The sequence below is a fragment of the Argentina anserina genome, chromosome 6 (genome assembly GCF_933775445.1).
Source record: "Argentina anserina chromosome 6, drPotAnse1.1, whole genome shotgun sequence".
Classification (NCBI taxonomy): Eukaryota; Viridiplantae; Streptophyta; class Magnoliopsida; order Rosales; family Rosaceae; genus Argentina; species Argentina anserina.
Genome location: NC_065877.1, coordinates 23033587 through 23052812, shown reverse-complemented (window position 1 = coordinate 23052812; position 19226 = coordinate 23033587). Strand labels below are relative to the sequence as shown.

General features: G+C 36.8%; 5 protein-coding genes across 6 annotated transcripts; all 5 read right to left on the bottom strand.

The window, feature by feature from the left end:
- Window positions 1-602: 602 nt before the first annotated feature.
- On the bottom strand, window positions 603-1799 carry LOC126797095 (uncharacterized). The gene has a single exon (XM_050523774.1). The coding sequence runs from the start codon at window positions 1797-1799 to the stop codon at window positions 603-605; it is 1197 nt and encodes a 398-aa protein (XP_050379731.1).
- A 1129-nt stretch (window positions 1800-2928) lies between these two features.
- On the bottom strand, window positions 2929-4247 carry LOC126799628 (embryo-specific protein ATS3B-like). Its single transcript, XM_050526865.1, has 3 exons — window positions 4087-4247; window positions 3580-3687; window positions 2929-3339 (listed from the first exon to the last, which is right to left on the bottom strand). The coding sequence occupies exons 1-3, from the start codon at window positions 4195-4197 to the stop codon at window positions 3067-3069; spliced, it is 492 nt and encodes a 163-aa protein (XP_050382822.1). The 5' UTR covers window positions 4198-4247; the 3' UTR covers window positions 2929-3066.
- A 528-nt stretch (window positions 4248-4775) lies between these two features.
- LOC126798684 (uncharacterized) lies at window positions 4776-8327 on the bottom strand. 2 transcript variants are annotated; one of them, XM_050525713.1, is made up of 2 exons: window positions 8059-8327; window positions 4776-5722 (listed from the first exon to the last, which is right to left on the bottom strand). In XM_050525713.1, the coding sequence occupies exon 2, from the start codon at window positions 5718-5720 to the stop codon at window positions 5010-5012; it is 711 nt and encodes a 236-aa protein (XP_050381670.1). In that variant the 5' UTR covers window positions 5721-5722; window positions 8059-8327; the 3' UTR covers window positions 4776-5009. The 2 variants fall into 2 exon arrangements, with proteins under 2 accessions (XP_050381670.1, XP_050381671.1); XM_050525714.1 differs by lacking the exon at window positions 8059-8327 and adding an exon at window positions 6898-7194.
- A 253-nt stretch (window positions 8328-8580) lies between these two features.
- On the bottom strand, window positions 8581-11308 carry LOC126799395 (uncharacterized). Its single transcript, XM_050526593.1, has 5 exons — window positions 11103-11308; window positions 10407-10520; window positions 9963-10042; window positions 9421-9545; window positions 8581-8957 (listed from the first exon to the last, which is right to left on the bottom strand). Exons 1-5 carry the CDS (start codon window positions 11153-11155, stop codon window positions 8886-8888), a joined length of 444 nt encoding a protein of 147 aa, XP_050382550.1. The 5' UTR covers window positions 11156-11308; the 3' UTR covers window positions 8581-8885.
- Window positions 11309-17894: 6586 nt separating this feature from the next.
- Window positions 17895-18837, bottom strand: LOC126799517 (ethylene-responsive transcription factor WIN1). Its single transcript, XM_050526732.1, has 2 exons — window positions 18758-18837; window positions 17895-18408 (listed from the first exon to the last, which is right to left on the bottom strand). Exons 1-2 carry the CDS (start codon window positions 18835-18837, stop codon window positions 17895-17897), a joined length of 594 nt encoding a protein of 197 aa, XP_050382689.1.
- Window positions 18838-19226: the final 389 nt, after the last annotated feature.

Below are 19226 nucleotides of genomic sequence, written 5' to 3'. Positions count from 1 at the left end.
GAGAATCTTTTTTTATGGGAATATGAGAAGGGAACAAACTCGACTAAGCGAAAATATGAGGAACTCACAATCTCACATATTGGAGACGCAACTCAAAAAAGACCCGCTCTCATTGTATAATAAAGTATATTTTGAATGATTCATCGTATTCACTGGAATAAAATATACAGAGACTATGAATGAGTATAGCTAAGTAAGGAACAAGTCATTATGTACGTAGACCAAAAAAGTAAGACAACTAACACAAATTGATATGGAATCATATAATATGAATACTAATTATATGCCAAGGTACACTATCAATCCATTAAAGATGTATTTTCCATTTTTTAAAAGGGTTGGAGCCATTTAGACTCCGTTTATTGAATCAAACGTTTGCATCGGAGGGGACATATTGCCTATAACCCGAGCACCAGACGAACTATTACAAATATCCTCATATATAGACCACATCCGGAATTAGTGAATTTTGTTCTTCTATAGCTTCCTTGTTTTGTTTTCTCTCGTCTCTTGTCCTCTGATTAGAGACTTGATTACTGTGTATCGGAATATAACTCTTACAAAATATTAAAAAGAAGAAATAATTCTTATATATATGCTAGCTAACAAGGATTTGGTGTGAACCAAGTACTCTGATTCATAAACTTATAACGGGGAAGATGCCCGGGAAAAGTTATAGGTTTGAAGCTCTTATCTGTCAATGAAAACACCCCGGCTGTAAATTCATCTCTATCAAGATTTACTTGCGACAAAACAAAGTAGATACAGTTCCTTTCGAGTGCTTTATCATAACAAGTGATAGATTTGCTGTTGTGGGTGTCGATAAACAATGCCCGATCACCAAGATCAGCAATCTCTACCCACTGAGGACTAGTAGTAACATTATTATACTCCAGCTTCAGCACTTGGAATAATTTTTTGGATCCTTCGTTATGATAAATCATAAATAGGTCCTTTGATTCACAACATTTTGCCAAGTAAGAGGCTGTAACTATGTTGCTAACATCGGGCTGAAGAGTAACCAATATTTTTGATGAGTAAGCATGGGTGTGTAAATGGATGTCAAAGACCATCACAAACTCTAATTCTCTTCTCCCTACCGCATATAATTTCCCATCAAGTATTTCTATATCCCGGAATGTTAAAGCTTCCCCGGGCTCAATCAAGGTCCACGATCTATCACTCGGCGTACAGAAGGCCAAACAACCTATGTCTTTTAAGTGAAGGCAAGTCACATAACACTTTGTTGTCTTTGGTACTGAAGAGGCTACCATTTTTACCATGGGGAATAAGAACGTGTCGCAGATTAATGGGAGCTTCACTCGAGCACCTGATACTGGATTACAGAAAAAGAAACGATATTCATCATATGTTCTTCTCTGCGTTATGATCAGCCATCCCTCAATTGATCCAGCACAATAATACATTCCTTTTAGATTGCAAATTTTCCGATTGCTTACAATACGCAAGTTTTCATCATCATCTGTTTCGATGTAGGATGCCAGCATGTCTCTTCCGAGCATAGAACTGGTCACAAGCCATGGGAATTCATGATGAGCAGCAGGAAGCCATCGCTTGCTGTCAATTGCGGCTCGCCAACAAGGGCATACATTACGGCAATTCAGATAATCTGACAACGGCAGTTGCTGCAGAATCTGTTGAATGACGTCATCTGGGAGTTCCACGAACCAACCTCCTCCTCCTTCTGACTTATATAGTTTTCTTGTAAAGAAAGCTCGGGACTTGCGGAGCATCAATATCAACTTCCTTGAAAGGCTTTGTCTACTGAACATCTTCATCTCCGATTCCGCTCAAACAAGCTAGAAGAGTTTAAGCACAAATTTAACAAACATCCGGCTCCCCCCACTCGATATATGTAGGGTTAGGATTAGGAAGAAACATGCGTGCATATGTACGTGTGTAATTTCAAAGGGTTGAGATCTTCGAAATCTTGTGGGATTGGAGTCCTTGGAATCCGGACTCCAATGATGTAAAGAAAACTACTTCATTCTTCAGATAGAGGGAAGTTCTGAACTCTGAAGGCGATCAACTTCTGGCATTGTCGCACCGTTTCAGCTTCTCCTCAAAGACGCAGTCCTCAGCTCCCCTTAGCTAATTGCTTGGCCCTGTACGTTGTCCGTTGGGGATAAAATTTACATATAAGATGCAATGAAGCTCTTTACCATGAGTCGTTGACGCTTTACAGAACCAACCATCTGCATGAAGAAAGAGTTTTGATATCATCAATTGTGTAAATAGATGTTGGTATCATCGCGATGGAATTGACCAAGTGATTAAAGGAGCTGTTTTAATCTCCTCTTTTGCTGAATCAATTGATTTGCTATTTGTGACATTGGGTTTTTATATATTTGTCAATGTGGTTTGCATCAGTTCGATCAGTTTCATGCATTACCAGAATTCTACAATCTTTCTGTAGGCTAACTAATGCCAACGAGCATACTGATCAAAGCCTGTAATATGTATGTATAATGTATTCGATGGTAGACGTTACATTCTTGTTTGCAGCAGTGTTCATAATGTGACTGGTATATTAAAATTGAGGTTAGCTAGCTAGCTCTTACTGTTTTATTTGCAATTAAGCTAATCGTTTTCTACTGACATTCATTTATCAGGGCAATTGTACCCGAGCCGGAGTTGTAGAATGTCTTTGAGCAGAAGAATGATCTATGCTTCCGTATCTTAGTTTATCCGTTTAACAAATCTTTTGAAATAATTTCAGTAGGCTTATTGGATAACTGCTTGAGAACTCGGTGTATGTAGAAAATAATCGAGATAGTTCCGTATCAAAGTGTTGAGACTTGGTCTTAGAATTAGTCTTACGATTGAAGTTGCCCTTATAATACACCAAAAGAACTGGTAAATTTAGGCATCCAAAGAAAAAAGATAAACGAGACATGGTCATTTGAATTCTTTGTAATTCAGAAAACTTTATTAATGACTTCCATCAAGGCCTAATACAATGAACATTTTATTGATATACTTTCTAAATACCATTACAAACCAGAAGCCACACAAGATTTCTGATGTCTGGATTTCCATGTCTTCCTACATACTTGAAGTGGATGATGCCGAAACACCATGACAGAAATTAAATCCAAACCAAATATCACTGGGAATATAAGCATTGTAAGAGAATGTAGCTGCTTTTGTATAATGACCATAGATCGTCACTGAGTCTACTAACCACCCGTCATATCCACTCCTATAGAGATACACATAACAAACCTGGTATGTGCATGGACCGGTAATCTGAAATGTGTCAGTTGAACAACTCTCGAATGCCCTCGATTGTGGATTGTCTATTCTAGGTGCATACACCTGATTAATCAAGAAAAATACAGATACATGAGTTGCCTAGTCTGCAGAAACAATAAGAATCTCATTCTGTGGGTGTTACTGTTGCACTAGTGTTCAATAAAATCGAATATCTAGTAAGTTATGTTGTTGGCTAAACTATTGGTTCCGACCATATCTATGTATCTGAACACTATACAATCTACTTCCTCACAACATTGACATTTCCCAAAATCAATACGAATATGTAGGTCAGTGAAAAACCTGATAGCCATAAGCATCACCAAATGCAATACTGATCTGATCTCGAGTATATCGGGGTGAAGAGCAGCTGGTCTTGATGGATACCGTGTAAGAACAGCTTCCTGCATTCTATATATGTATAATGATCATATGAATTAGTTTCTTTAGATACTGCAGAGGAAAATCAATTAACCTTAAGAAATTAGAACTATTTTAATATTTCCTCCAGTCATATCCATACATGAATTGTTAACACAAAGATATATAGAGTTGTAGTGAACCTTCCACATCAACACAAGCTGATCACTTATCAGCAGAAGAAATATAGAACCTGGGGGATTTGTGATTTGTATCCCAAATTAAGAATCGATCTGATATTCCCTAGATTATCTATTTCCGAAGGAAATTTTTTTCTCCTTCGAATTTCAGCAAATTTCATAGTCAACAAGTATTCATGGATATAATCCTTCGCAGTTGACACAGTAGAATCTCTCCACCCAGAATTGCTTACTAAGGAAATTTCCGTACCTGGGTATTGTTGACCTTGAAGGATTCGACAGCTTGGGGCTGTGGAGTGATTGATCTTGCTTGTATCGTGCTGAAGAAGATGAAGAGCAAGAAAGTCACAGCGGCCTCCATTGTTGTTGTCCTTGCTCCTAGTTATCAATTCGTCTAAATTTTGAGAGGAAAATCCAAATATAACACACACAGAGTCTCAACTCTCAAGCATCAAGGGTAGATTAGACAATTGACTTGTTTTAGTATCTGATTATGAGATGGATTACCTATTTGTCATGTTGCCAACAAATGATCATTAACTATGAAAAGCACTGCTACTGCAGCCTCGGTTCACTAAAATTCAAAGTAGGAAAGAACTGGAAGATGATAGAGTAATGTTTACTGAGATCCAAAGAAATAAATGGCATTATTATTTGTCACAATCTGCATGAGCGCACCATCTGTAACGTGTGTACCTGCATACATTCCACCTTTTTCCAGTTGCTGGTCTTCTTGGCACTTGGCACATTAAGACTTGAGCTTTAAGCATAAACTTTGATCAAGAATTTAGATAGAAAGTGGCAATTGATCATAATCATTTTTTGAGACTGTTAAAAAGCACTATTCCAACATTATAGGGCAAGGTAGAAAATGGGTAGCCTAGAAGTCGCGCAGGAAAGTGACAGTTTCTTATCTACATTTGCTGATTCCTCCTAACTCTGCTGTTAAATTTACTTCACTGAACTGAAGGTTGATTCATAAAGATTATAACTTTCATTGGAATTTCAACTGGACTAAAATTCAAAACAAGGAGAAAGAGGTTCTCACAAAAAAAAAAGACATTATGTGGTCTAAATATATTCGTAAGCGAAATGCGACCGGCACCAGGCTTCTGCTGAACTACGTCTTACGCCATAGAAGAAAAACCTCGAAAGCTTTGAGAGCACACCAGTTCAGAAGTCCAGCCATTTTTTGTAGTACTCACAGGTTGTAGGGGAAATAATGCCATCTGGGGTACATTGATTAATGCGTGGACAGACTCCGCATGGAATGGAAGCCATGGCTGCTAGGTTAGGTTCCCCTCTAGCACCTCTCTTGCAGCGCTTGTAGCAATCTTTCCCAGTTTTAATACCAATAAACTCCCCCATCCCAGTGCTCACCACCTTCAGGACATCATTATCCAAAACCAATGCCTCAAGAATCTGCTTCAGTTCCTGTGCGGTTAAGTTAACAGTTAAAAACTTTTTCACACTAATTGCGTGTGAAATTTGCTCCAAGGTAGCTATCTTCTGGACATCAATGATCTTCACCAGCTCTCTTTTTACAACCTTTATAAACTCGTTATCAAACTGTCCATTATCATACCAAGCACCACCAGTTATCTCCTTCGAGGGCTCAAACTCTGTAGCCATGTAATGCTTCCTCGTTTTGTTTTCAAAGTTTTTGACCTCTTTTATCAGTTGTTTGGTTTGAAGTGTCTTGATGGCCTTGGTAAATAAATTGGTCTGGAGTCCTGTTTCTCGCCTCAAGTCTTGTACAGGCATTCCCATATCTGTCTTGCTGCGGATGGCATCAAGTAGTTTGCTCTCAGGCTCCGTCAAAGACTCAGACTGCAAGTCTAAGCGCTTCCGTTTAAGGGCTGAAGACATTTGTAATCTGCTCATTCCTATTGAAAGAAGAGAAACAAGGATCTACTTAAACAATGATTGAAATAATCAAATGTTGACAAAAGTAAACCGGAAGAATATATTACAACAGCCCAGCTCTAAAAATTGAACTGAAGAATCGTTAATAACAATTTTTGAATTTGAACTACATATTACACAAGTAAGAATGATATTGCAACACAGTATCTGACTACACAAACGAAGGTTCTCCGAATACAAGTACCATCCACAAAGAATTTGTTTTCAACAAAATAAAAGAACAAACTAACAACGGTAATCTTTCTCCCAACTTGACTCAGCCCATTCCTTCTCCAAGTAAGAACACACGATATCCCGCAAATGCAAACCACTCACTAATCACACATATTTACCAAAAGGTAATAAGCTGGAATACCAAAAGACAAATTTGAATACTGAACAGAATGGTAAACCATGATAAGACAGACATCTAATTTCCAAAAGAGCACAAAAAAGCTTTTCTAAGTGTTCAATCTCCGACTTCCAAGGGATAAGAATGTGTACCAGAAATACTAATATAATATCCATTGCTAGTTGGCACCCAAATTATATAATCATCAACAGTACCCAAAGGTAGAATTCAAACCAAATAACAAGACGATCAATTTTAGGTTTAAATTCTACAAATAGTTAACACAGAAATAAGGTCTTGCCAAATACCAAGACTGCAACCACCTTTAAGTAATTGACAATTAAACAATAGACATCTTACCCAGCTCTTTGTCACCTGGAATTGAAGGACAAAGCAATAGGTCTAATTACTTCTGCCAGCGAGAAGGTATAGGCTAGAACAATTGCATATAACAGTACAACCAATTTAATACTAAAAACTTCTCCAATTTCCATAGAAATCGCTAAAACAAGAAATAGTAGGATCATAACAGAAATGCCCCAGCATTTCAATCTACCAAGGTAAGAATGAACCAAGTAAAAGTAAAAATCATAGCAATATAGAACAGCCGCTCACAGTAGCGAAAAGAAAGCAAAAACTACATTAGAAAATATATTTTGAACTATCCCATGTCTAATTTCCAAGTAATTTGCGTAATTGAGAGTTTTCAACCCAGCTGAATCATCAACAATTGATAATAAAAACATCACAAACATATATAAATCAAGAACAGATATATAAAATCGGGAAATACAAGTCACTGACCTAAAGAAACAGATCACAAACCCAAGTTCCTGATTTCAACTTCCAAACCAATTTTTCTCTCTCCTCTTCTATTGTTTCTGATGTTCTTTCCCTTCAAAAGAAACTTCTACGCAAAATAAAAGTTTTCCCCTTTCTGCTTCCTATTTCTTCTTCTTTTCTTTCCTTCTCATGTTCTCCCCGTTCTCCATCTCTCTCCTCTCCTCACTTCCTTTCCCAACTCTTCCTTCTCATTCATTCTTCTTCTTTTTTTCCCTTTCTCCTCTTCTCCCTTCTTCTCCTTTCCCCCACTTTCACCACCCCATCATCCCCTTATCACTTTAACCAAATACCCAGAGATAAAGGTAACAATAAAAAGAGAATAACTAAAATAAAAGTAAAAGTCACAATATATATATATATGTATATAAAGGAAAATTACCACAAAATAAGAAATTATGGAATTCAATGAAATAAAACCAACTCAAGACCATTAACAAGAATGAGCTGCAAATTCGGGTGAGGGATATCACATATATTCTTGCATGAAGCACAAAATGACAATTTCATCAAACATACTACGAGGATAAAATCACCTATTACAGATGTAAGTAGCCAGTAGCAACCCTTCTGAATTTTTAAAAGAGACTATCTAGATGTCTTGACTGAATAGAAAATTAGAAACGTTCGAAATTAATATATAGAAAATTATGATGTTCGACTACACATTTCCAACTCTAGCTCCTGATTCTCTTTTATGCGAATTTATTTGAGGAAGTGATATTACTGATATACAGATGAATCAACAAAAATATCATAAGGTCATAACTTACTCAGAATCATATACATTTCTAACACCTAAGACTCCGAAGAGGGTGTAAATAATTGATGATATCTAAAACAACTGAGCAGAAAGAGTAAATCTACAAAGCACAAACTATACAAATAAGAAGCATAATCACAACCAAGAAACTCGTATATCTAAATGACAAAATGGGACTTCAGAACTGATTAACAAATACAAAAATGTGCTGTGGATTGCACTTCAGTAGTTCAAACACCAGTATAAACGTGATCATGTCTAACTCTGTTACGATTCATAGTGTTGAAGCTGAAACAAATTATAATCAGAGTCCTAAGAACAACCCGAAACCAAACAAAAGGGAAAGGGAAAAAAGAAAGTACCTTTGGAATAAAATGATATTGGGTTTGATAAATAGAAACCGGCAACGAACAGCTTCCTCTTTCCTGCGGGTTTGATAAATAGACAAGAGGGCAATCTGAGTTTTCAAGTCTGCGATCTATTTGAAGACAAACAAAGACGAAGCCTTTTGATTTGATTACTATTTAGAATCGTAGACTAGACTATAGAATCATGTGTTTCAGAACTGTTGTTGATGTTCTGGGTTTCATACGAGGATTTAAGAACAAGAGAAGGAAACTAGGAGGAGAACTGCTTTGGCTTCAGAAATACTGTCCTGGGGTTTTGTGTGGATTTCGAAATATATACTACATTTTTAGCCTAATACAGTATTACTTACAAAAAATACTTTTTTATGTAAAAGAGTATTTAGTGAACTCATTAAATTATTTAAAACCCTAGGAAATACGGAAGAGATTCACATGATGCATGGATCCTTTACCATTCTCAGGGTCATCGCTTCTATGAGAAGGCGATAATTAGGAAGGCCATTCTGATTTATGAAATAAGAGAAGTATGGTAATGTTATGTAATAATGTAATATGTAATGCTCCACAAAAGGCTGTTGCTTCAGACATTGTAGCAGGCATAGAATACATGAGATTGGCATTGTTCGAAATATAGAAATCGGGAAACTACTACATTGCTTCTGTCTCACACAAAATCACGAAATCTCTCCATTAAACTGATAAAACTAAGCCTTCCCAAAGCTTGAAAAACATACTACACACTCCTGTGATACATTCTGGTCCGTCAGACCATGTGATTCTTTTCCATTCTCCAATCGCTGGTTACAGCCAAAAGTATCTGATCAAAATTCAGTTGGAGGCCTTAGCCTTATCATTCTCTTGATTCTCTCCTTTTCTGTGTTCTCCAGGTATCCCTTAAAACAATGGGAAAACAAATGTCAACAACATAAGCATCAAAAAGAAAACTATACCTCGATACTACAAAGCAAGATGTAAGAAACAAAAAATGGAACACTTAATAGTCTACTAGTTGCCCCAAAGAAAAAGGCATGGAACTTGTACATCTGCAAGATGTCAAGCAGCAAGGCAGAACTGTTGTGGAGTAACTGAAGTCCAGAAAAATGAAGATAATACAAGAAATAATAAGTAGAACTTCCAGAATGGGAGTTTCCCTTCTGTTAAAAATCTCTTGTTTGACAATCGTATGTCTCCAGCAAAGGCATTTACGACATTTTAAGAGTCACCGTAGGGGAGAAACCATCAAAGGCAGTCCTTTCAAGTATAATGGTCAGCCAGGAACAAACAAAAAGGGACTTCAATTTCCATGAACTTTTTGTTGATGGTTTAAATGACTTTAAAATTGATTCATCACCTCACCTTCCAAACAATTTCATCCAGACACAAGCATATTTTTCCATACTTGTCCAGGAAAAGGCGCTCAGTGGGAGGTTTCCCGATTACGTCCTTTACAGCGGAGGTTATGACGAAGATCACCTCTGACACTAGCAAGAAACCATCCAGAATTAAAATGACAGAACAAAGAAATGAGGCACAGAATCTCCTTATAAAAAGTAATAATTACTGTGAGACCAAATACAGAGAGACCACAGCAGAATAGTATCATTTGGTATTTCTTAACTGAGTGAGCGTCAGCTTTCCGTTTAAAGAAAAAGAAAAGGAAGGGAGAGAGAGGGGCTAATACATGGCAAGAAAAGGCACTCACTGTTCAAGTATGATGGGAAATTTTATGCCGATAGTTGCAACTAAATTAATTACACTGCTCATGAAAAACCATTGGACGGAAGTGAATATTGCTAGCAAACCACTTAATCTCAAACAAGGGTGCAATGCATTTTTTATTTTCACTTGAACATATTCAATATGTAACTAACATTCTCAATTGGCTGACAAATACTTACAGGCTAGTTCATCATATTCGTCCTTGCCCACAACATAGATGCTGACATCCCCAAGCACAGTGTAAACAATGTAAACTGACCTGAAATTCGGATAATTTCAGATGAGAAATGCAAATGATACCACTCACATTCACTTGCAAAATAAAACATTTTCTGTGAAAGATTACAACTTGCAGAAGATTTTTATGCCATGGTGGAACCATTTATAGAGAAAGTTACAATCTGTAGAAAATATGCTTAATTATATTCCAGAACGTTATTGGGGACCTCGTGCAATACAACCAAAATGACTCCAGCTAGAGACAACAATTCTACCATAATCTGAATTCAGATTCAGCTGAGTTTTGGAAATACTTTTATAGGAAGCTGCACATTACAAAGTAATTGTGGCAATCTAACAATAGAAATAGATCTCATGACACGAACTGAAACAAGTATACATACTTGTGGCAAGCAACAAGGAGTTCTTCATTCTTCACACCTTTAAGATTTTCAGCTCCTAGTTTGACTAAGAAAGATCGCCAATGCAGCCTTTCCTCAGCTGGAACTCCATTGAATCTGCAATATGGATCAAGAACCTTGAGCTGAAAGCTTCCAAAAGTAGCAAATCAAGTGCATAACATTGCCAAAGCAATCAACTCCAAATAGCCCTAGCATTTGCCTTTTCAGCAGATTACATAGCAATTGCATACACATTATACATTGATGCATAAAGATGAGGTCTTCCACATATGCAATCTCTGATCTTCATTAGTTGTATATTGTTCACTAATCTTTACACTTCTGACAAGATCATGCATCATAGAAAAAGTTTTTCCCTTTATGGTTGTATTGATTCCCTCGGAAACCCATTCCAAAATTATCAACAGACTTGGCAAAACTAATTCTAACCCAATTCGAATTCAACATATACACACACAAAATTACAAGTCATGCAAAAGTGCAAAACTAAGTAACCCAAAACTCATTTCAGATCCAAGCTAAAAAAACAATTTACGAAAACTTAGGCAAATCATATAAGGTCATACGAAGATCAGCAAATTGCAGCCGAAAACAGAAGCAAAAACCATCGAGCTGATCGAGCTAAGGCAAATGAAACCGAAGTGAAGAAAGAAAGGAGTTGGGGGGATCTGCACATACCGTTCAACAAGGATGTTCCCTTCAGAGTTGGCGAATAGAACTGCGAGTATCATAGCTAGATGCCTACTCGCAGAATGGAACTCCAATAGAGATGTCTTCAATTCCTGTGTCTTTGTATACCTTGCGCGTTTCTGCTGGCTTTTGTTAGAGTTATGACTTATGACTTATCAGCATTGGGCGTCGATAACGCTGCAGCCCAGAGCCGATCGGTAAAAAAAGTTATTTTTCCGGTATATCACCCTATGTCAAAGTAAATAAAGTTGAGGCACTTTTGGTATTATTTAGATTTTAAAAAATCTTTTCTAATTTTTTTTATGTCTATCGAGTAATATGGGATTCTTCAATCAGGACTAATAGCAGTCGCACCAGTCTTGTTTTGAAAAATAAAATAAAATAAATGAGTAACCAATCACTAATGTTTCGTTGCTATAACAGAGGAGTAAAAGATGTTATAGACTATGGTACTAAGAATCAGTCGGAGATTAATCACGATTCACGAGGAACTAATGTAATGGTTTTTTAATATAAGACTCCAAAGTGTCAAATGACCCAAACTTTTATGATCGACCGAGCTCCAGAGATGTACTTAGCTGCAAATCGGGAAGACTATATAAGGATTTGATCCAGATAGAAACATGGTTCTAAAAAACACTTGACGCTAGTCGGGCGAAAAGTTGGGGACTAGCGCCTACTCCACCTAGAGAACTAGGCGGGGACTATACGGTTTTTTATTTTTAACTATGAATATAACTAGTATTATAATATTCAAATATAGTGAAAATACTCAAAATGTATAATATTCCACAACAATAGTACTGTGAGATTTTAGAAATTAAAAAGCATTGTGATTTTGATTTTCCAAGCGTATGCCTGAAAAAATTCAAACTCAAGCCGTCTAAGTGCTGATTAAGCAACTTAGTCGATCGATTAGGTGGACTAGTCGGCCAACTTTCAATTTCCCTCCTAGCTTTGGGGATTATGACATAATCGGGCGATGTGCGACCGCCTAGCGCCTAAGCGGAGACTAATCGGGCCTAGGCGAGGATTTTTAGAACCTTGGATAGAAGTAACCAACACATGATGCTTGAATTAACAAAAGAATTACTTAGGAGTTTGAGGAGATCCACTATTTGCTCATGTTTTTTGTGACGCTAATTTTGTGGCAAATGCTCTCACAATCTTTGGTCAACAAGCGTCTACTCCCTTCTAAAAAATCATCTTTTCCTTCCTTATAGTGTGACGGTAACTATTAATTTTGACCTCTTTGAAGTTAATTTCTCTAAAAATCTCTCCTTATAATTTCCCTTTTCGTTTCGAAAAAATGATTGAGCTTTGGACTGGACCATACTGTTATATGCATATATGAATTAGTTACATAATAAAACAACTTTTTAGTTTTGGGGTCGTGTAATTCACACTCTCACACCCTTTTTGATACGCCCGAACCTTTTTGTAAATAGAGCGTCGTTAAATGTAACAACTCTAAAAGTTGACTTTTTGATACCTAAGTTTTTCTAGAAAACTTCGTCGATAAGAATTCGTGGACACGTGGCACACTTAAATCGGAGTTCGTATGAAAACGTACGAATCAAGAAGTGTTTTAGGTTTTTTTTTTAAATAATATAAATAGTGGGTTTAAAGACAGAAAAATGGGAAATTCAAAAATTTGAAATCGGGTGGGTATTGTTCATCCTGACCTCGTTTTCGTCTCCGGTGCTGATCTCCGTCGTCCGGCCACCGATCGACGCGCCACCAGTTTCATTCGAACCGTCTCGTCATTTTCCCGTCGATTCATACCTGGCTCACACTGCGCCGACCGTCGTACAATGGCGTAGTCACCGTCGCAAGGTTTCAGCCGAAGGTCAACGCTGCAGTCGGCGTTTTCCGGCCACTTCGGAGCTCTGGATTACTACCAATCTACGTGATTCTTCATTCTGGGCATGATTGGAGTTGGGCGACGAATCGAGCTAGATCGTGATTTTGCAATCGGTGCACTGTTTTGAGATTGAACAATGTTTTCCGGTCACTTCCGGGCCGATCTGGCTTCGACGTCGTTAAGAAAAATGTTTGTTTTCTTGTGATTTATAACTTTCATGTTGGAGTCGAGTTGATTTGGAGAGGTTGGAGAGTGGTGGCACGTGGGTCCCACGCACAGCCACTATGGTGGTGCGTGCTACCATTTATGAGTTAGTGAGTCACTCCATCATGTAATATATGTTGATACGAACTTATCGATGTCTTAGCTGTTGAATTTGGTAATCGTATGAGGTTTTGGATTTAGATTATCGTTATAAAGAATAATGTGTTACTGCCGTAGGTTTTGGGTTTCATTTATTGTTGGCTGTGATGTGATTGTCGTGATCGATAGTGGATGTAGTGTAGTGTGTTTGATGGGTGATGGTTATGATATTAATTGTGTGTGTGTCGGTTGTGATGCTTTGTTTGTGATACGAATCAGAATGGTTATAAGGTTGCGTTGTTATGATGAATAGTTGAACTACGAGTGGCTTGATCCATTTCAAAATGCTACGTAGGCAGCCCGAACAAAGTTTAGGTGGAGCCACCTTTATGATAAAATATCTATCGTTCTTTAATGATCTAACTTAGGTTTCAGAGCGTAAACTCAAGTTGAGTGATCATAGTAGTATCCACAGCGTACTAGGGGAATGGTGTGTTTAAACGTTTAGTTAATTAATTATGAATATGTTGATGCTTTTGTGTTTGGTTGATGTTATGTCTGGGACGGTGACTGTATATTGTTTACGAGTGAGACTCGAGGTTATGTTTTGGGGCTGGTGTCTGATATTTTGAGTTGAGTGAGGAGAACCAGAAGAGAGGGATGAACCGGGGAACCGGAAGAAATGGGATGAACCAGCAGAACTGAAGAGAGGGGATGTACTAGCAAACTCCCGATAGAGATTAGAAAGTAGATGACTAGTGACTCGCCGAGTGTCGTATGGTTTCGTGTTTACTTCCCGAGTGGACATCGTTATAAGTATAATTTTACACAATTCGGTGTTTATAGAATGTTGTATGATTGTTTTGACCCGTTGTCTTAATGGATTGGGCGGTTGCAGAATAAAACAAGCTATGAGCTTCAGGGGTCCAATGAGATTAGGTAACGAACATTGCATTCTTCGTCAGGCATTTTAAATTATATTCATGATTTGTGTTTGTGGAGGTTGTGAAATTATAGGGAGCACGGAGGCTCCATGTGTTGAGGTTGGATTTGAGATATTGGGAGTGTCTTTTTATGCATGTAGGATTGGCTACTTTCAGGGTAGACTATGCCGAAAGTTTTGATATATCTCATTTGATAATGGTCCCCACACGATCTGTCTCGATATTATGGTATATTTTAAGGCGGATCGTGTCACTGTTTTGTTATTAGCACGCCTATATCACAGTACCTCTTTAAGTTTACTTGTCACCGGGGTTCCCATAGATGAAATGTGAATATAACCCTATTGTTATCTCTCTGAAATAAAAATATGTACAATCACTTACATCTCCTTGCCAAAAAAAAAACAATATATCAAAGTATTCAGCATAATTAAATGAACTGATAGCCAAAGATTGAACAAGAGCCAGCTAACTATTTGTTTGGCTGTCCCTGCCCTAATTGAACTGAACATCCATGATGTTATGAAAGATGGATATGTATAAGCCTAAATGCCTAATGGTCTCTAAGCACATGCTTCTGATACTCCAAAAACCAGTAAATTTCAGTAATATGCTGAAAGCTCCATAACATAGAGCCACTAGTGCCAACAGGATTGAAGGCTTCACTTGCTTGATGAGTACTTGTGGGAGTAAAATTAAGTGCGCACACAACTCACATGGCTATAAAAACACCCCAGCATCACATTTGGTTTGGCCAAACCTTTTGTTTAATTAGGATATTCAGAGTTATAATATTCAAAGTATGAGAATATGGCAATTCTTATAATTTCTTAAAATCAAGTAAGAATGCGACTTAACCTTAATTAGGAGACCCTTCTAATGAGGACTCTTAAATTGAGGACTTTTCGGATTATCCACCTTTTTATCTTATCTTTTCATCTTAACTATTCAATTTACATATATTTTATGAGTAGATCATTTATACAAATTTCCAACCAAATTAAGAATCGTGAAGACATTCATAAGTGTGATTTATCAATCATAAACTTAAACGGTTCATATTTGACAGATTTAATTTAATTTGATACATTAATGATTATTACCAATTTTGGCTGTGATCTGACATTGCGCGCTTCACTTAATTAACTTGCTCCTACAAAAGAATAATTTCTTATTTTAATGGAGACAATAGAATATATGTTTTGACGTCAAATGTTCAAGACCATGTTATGATACCCATGCGCTGCGGTAGATTTCACTATTTTTTTTTACAATAGTTTATTAGTTTAAGATTTGATCGTAAGAGAATTAGAATTTTTAGAATTGGTTTAAGTGGAAAAAATAGCGAAAAAAGTGAGTTACAAAAAAAGAGAGAGAAAACGCAATCAAGTTAGAAGAAAATAAGAGAAAGAGGAAAAAAATAAATACCCAGTAGCAGTCAAGTAAGTAAGTAAAAAAAGGGAATAAGCTAAGATGAGTCGAGCCGTCGCGGGTTACACTATTTCTTGACTACAGTCTATTAGTTTAGAGTCTAATTGTAAACAACTAAGAGTTTTTAAAACTAGCTTAAGTGGAAAGAATAGCGAAAAAAACGAGATACAAAGAGAGAGAGAGAGAGAGAGAAACAATAGAAGGAGAAGAAGAAGAGAGAATAAGGCAAAAAAAACATTTTTATACCCAGTGACAATCGAGTAAATAAGCAGAAAAACATGACATAAGCCGAGCTGCCGGTTGTACTATTTCTTAACAGTAGTCTATTAGTTTAGGGTCTAATTGTAAGCAAACTAGAGTTTTTTTTAAACTGGTTTAAGTGGAGAAAATAGCGAAAAAAGCGAGATACAGAGTGAGAGAGAGCAATCGAAGGGGAAGAAGAGGAAAAAATGAGGCAAAAAAATTTATACCCAATAGCAGTCGAGTAAATAAGCGAAAAAATAGGACATGAGCCGAACCGACAATGTTCATAAGTCGTTGAATAGTGCATCATCAAATTTAGAGCCTAGTTTTAAGCAAATTAGAGTTTTAAAATTTGGTTTAACTTGAGAGAATAACAAAGAAAACGAAATATAGAGAGATAAAGCAATCGAAGTAGAAGAACATGAGAGAAATAAGATATTAAATTTTTTTATACCCAGTGGTAATTGAGTAAATAAGTGAAAAAAGAACAAGAACCGAGCCGAGCCAAGTTGAGCCAAGCGTTGTAATCAGAACTGTTCATAAGTCTTATGAATAGTGGATCAACAAATAATATATAGTAAATATATGAGTTGTTAAATCAGGAGCTAATTAACTAAAACTAGCTAGAGCTTCCATGTGAAGAAAACTAAGCAAATGATGGAGTAAGATGGAAGTAAATTTGTCGCTCATCCTTATTATGCACACATCACAAATAAATGTTAAGTGTCTTTTATAATAACCATTGTTATAATTTATTGAGAAAATGGTATTTAACATTAATTTGTGAGGTGGCATGAGGTGGAAACAAATTTCAGTGCTCCCGGAGAACCAAGTGAGAATGTCTAGTAGTCCTCTTCACCTGTTATATTTTGACACATGGATTTATTACACAAAAATTATAATTTTACATATTTTTATTATTTGTGAAATGACTTTCATGGATATTGATAATTTTGAACTAGAATTTCGGGTTTAGAGTTTAGGATTTATGGTATAGGGTTTTAGAGTATATGGTTTAGGGTCTAGGGTTTTAGAATTTAAGGTATTAGAATGTAGAGTGCAGGGTTTTAGAAAGAAACTCAAAATAGTTTTTGGTAAAATAACTTAAATATGATTTTTTAAAATTCAATCTTAAGTGTCAAATGGTAATTAGAATGAAGTACCACTGGACATTGCCACGTGGTTGTCCGGAGGACTGAAAAATTTGTTTCCGAGTGAGACTACTATATGGACATGAATATGTGAACTAATTTTATAACTAACTGTTGAATTTTATCACAATAATTTGACCCAGTTCATAAATTATCTGATGTTGCTTTCATTCAGTACTATCCCTTAAATTAAATCAATAACGCATGCGAGGCATTGCAGTTAATGATTCATCTTTTAATATCATTCTTTCATCACGAACCAGAGGCAGTTTTAGTATATGCCTTTGATCACTTATCGCATTTCCATATATATGTCGTTGGAGCAGTCCTTTCTTCATTGATGCGTAACTAAGCAATATGTTAATCAGATGAAGAACATGAAGATAGCTAGTTAGCTACGGTAAAAGTTAAGTAACTTAGAACTACATATATAAGACACTAACCCCCTTCATCTTCTTCTTCTTCTTCTTCTTCTTCTTCTTCATTTTTTTAGTTTTTTTTCCTCTAACTAACCAAATAGTTTAGTAAGTGACACATTACATGGAGGGTGTGCTTGATTGAGACGTATAGAGATCCTCCCTCCTTATACACACAAAGAAACAAATCCTTACTTCAACCAAACTTATTTGGACAATACATTAATAAGACCAATCACATGGAAATTCCTCATACAATTTGATCGATGGTATGAACAACCTGCATGTGATGTTGATACTTGACTAAGACTCCTATAGTACTAATTACCAAAGTCTAAAGATTACGGGAGACTTGTAGCATGTGTGACAGAAGACATTTACCTTCATATCTATATCGATCAGGAATCAAAAAATAAATTACCAAGGGATTAATTTCTATTGAGAAGTTCCTCTATCATCTGTAATGCAATCCTTTCCTCCTCGTGCAATCTATCATCCCCTTTGTCTAATTTTTCCATTTCATGGTCATCAGTCACTTCAAGGGCGCTAGTACTCTCCTCCTTCTCCGGTTTTGAACCACTCTTCTGTCCCAGCTCCACCATCATCAACCAGTTTGAATCTGAACGTGGCCCAGCTCGCTTTTGCCAAACGCCGATGTGGGAATTCTCAGTGTCGAGCCTAAGGCAAGTGAGGGAAGGAGAGGGAGACTTGCAGCACTTGCGAAGCTTGGCGCTTAGGATTGCAGAAAGTGAACTAGAAGTAGCACTATTGACGGAGTTGCTCTTGTTGTTGATAGGATCGGTATTAGCAGCTGCTGTTTCATTTGTAGTGACCGGAAAGTTTGTTTTGGCATTTCGACCGCTCATCAGAATCGCAGCCTCGTCGTAGGCTCGTGCTGCCTCTTCTGCACTCTCAAATGTCCCAAGCCACACCCTCCTTTTCCTGTAACACAAGATGGTACGTTATGAACAGTACACATAAGGATGAAATATCACATACAGTTAATCAGTACGTACGCAACATCAAGCTAATCACAAACAAAATCCTTGTTCGACATTGCTACTGTTTTACCATATAAACAATAATATATGTATGTATGTATGTATGTATGTATGTATGTATGTATGCATATCATATACGTAGGGATTGTAACAAGTACTCTTGAAACTCAGTAAATGAGTGGGAATATCTGTCGAGTCTAATATAAATACGGCATGAATTTATGAATGGTAGAGGAGGAGAAGAACAGATAGCTACGGAGAGAGAGAGAGAGAGAGAGAGAGAGAGTTACAGTAATGGATGACGAATCTCAGAAACCCAGGAACCCCAGTGGCGTTGCCTGACCCCTCTGAACTTCTTTGGTTTTACCATATTTTGTCAGAGTGGAAGAGAAAACTGAGTGAGCTAGTCGGCAGTGAGGAAGATAGAATTTTGTTAAGTAGAGGAGAGAGGAGTGTACGTGCCTCATAAAATGTGCGAGTTGTGAGCTTCTAATGCAACACTGAACTGAAGATGGGTCCAAGGACAGCTACATATTAATAACTCCTTTTTCTTTTCTTGCATTTTTGTTTTGTTTACCCAACAATTCTGAAGAATCTAGCAAGTTAAATTCACTAGTTTCAACTCATTGTGTAATCAATATTCACATAAAAAAAAACTCATTGTGTAATGTTGATTCTTTTATAACCCAACAAGTTTCATCTATCATGTCATCAAGATAGAGTTTAAGACAAAGTTTCATGACTTTCATCTATCTAATG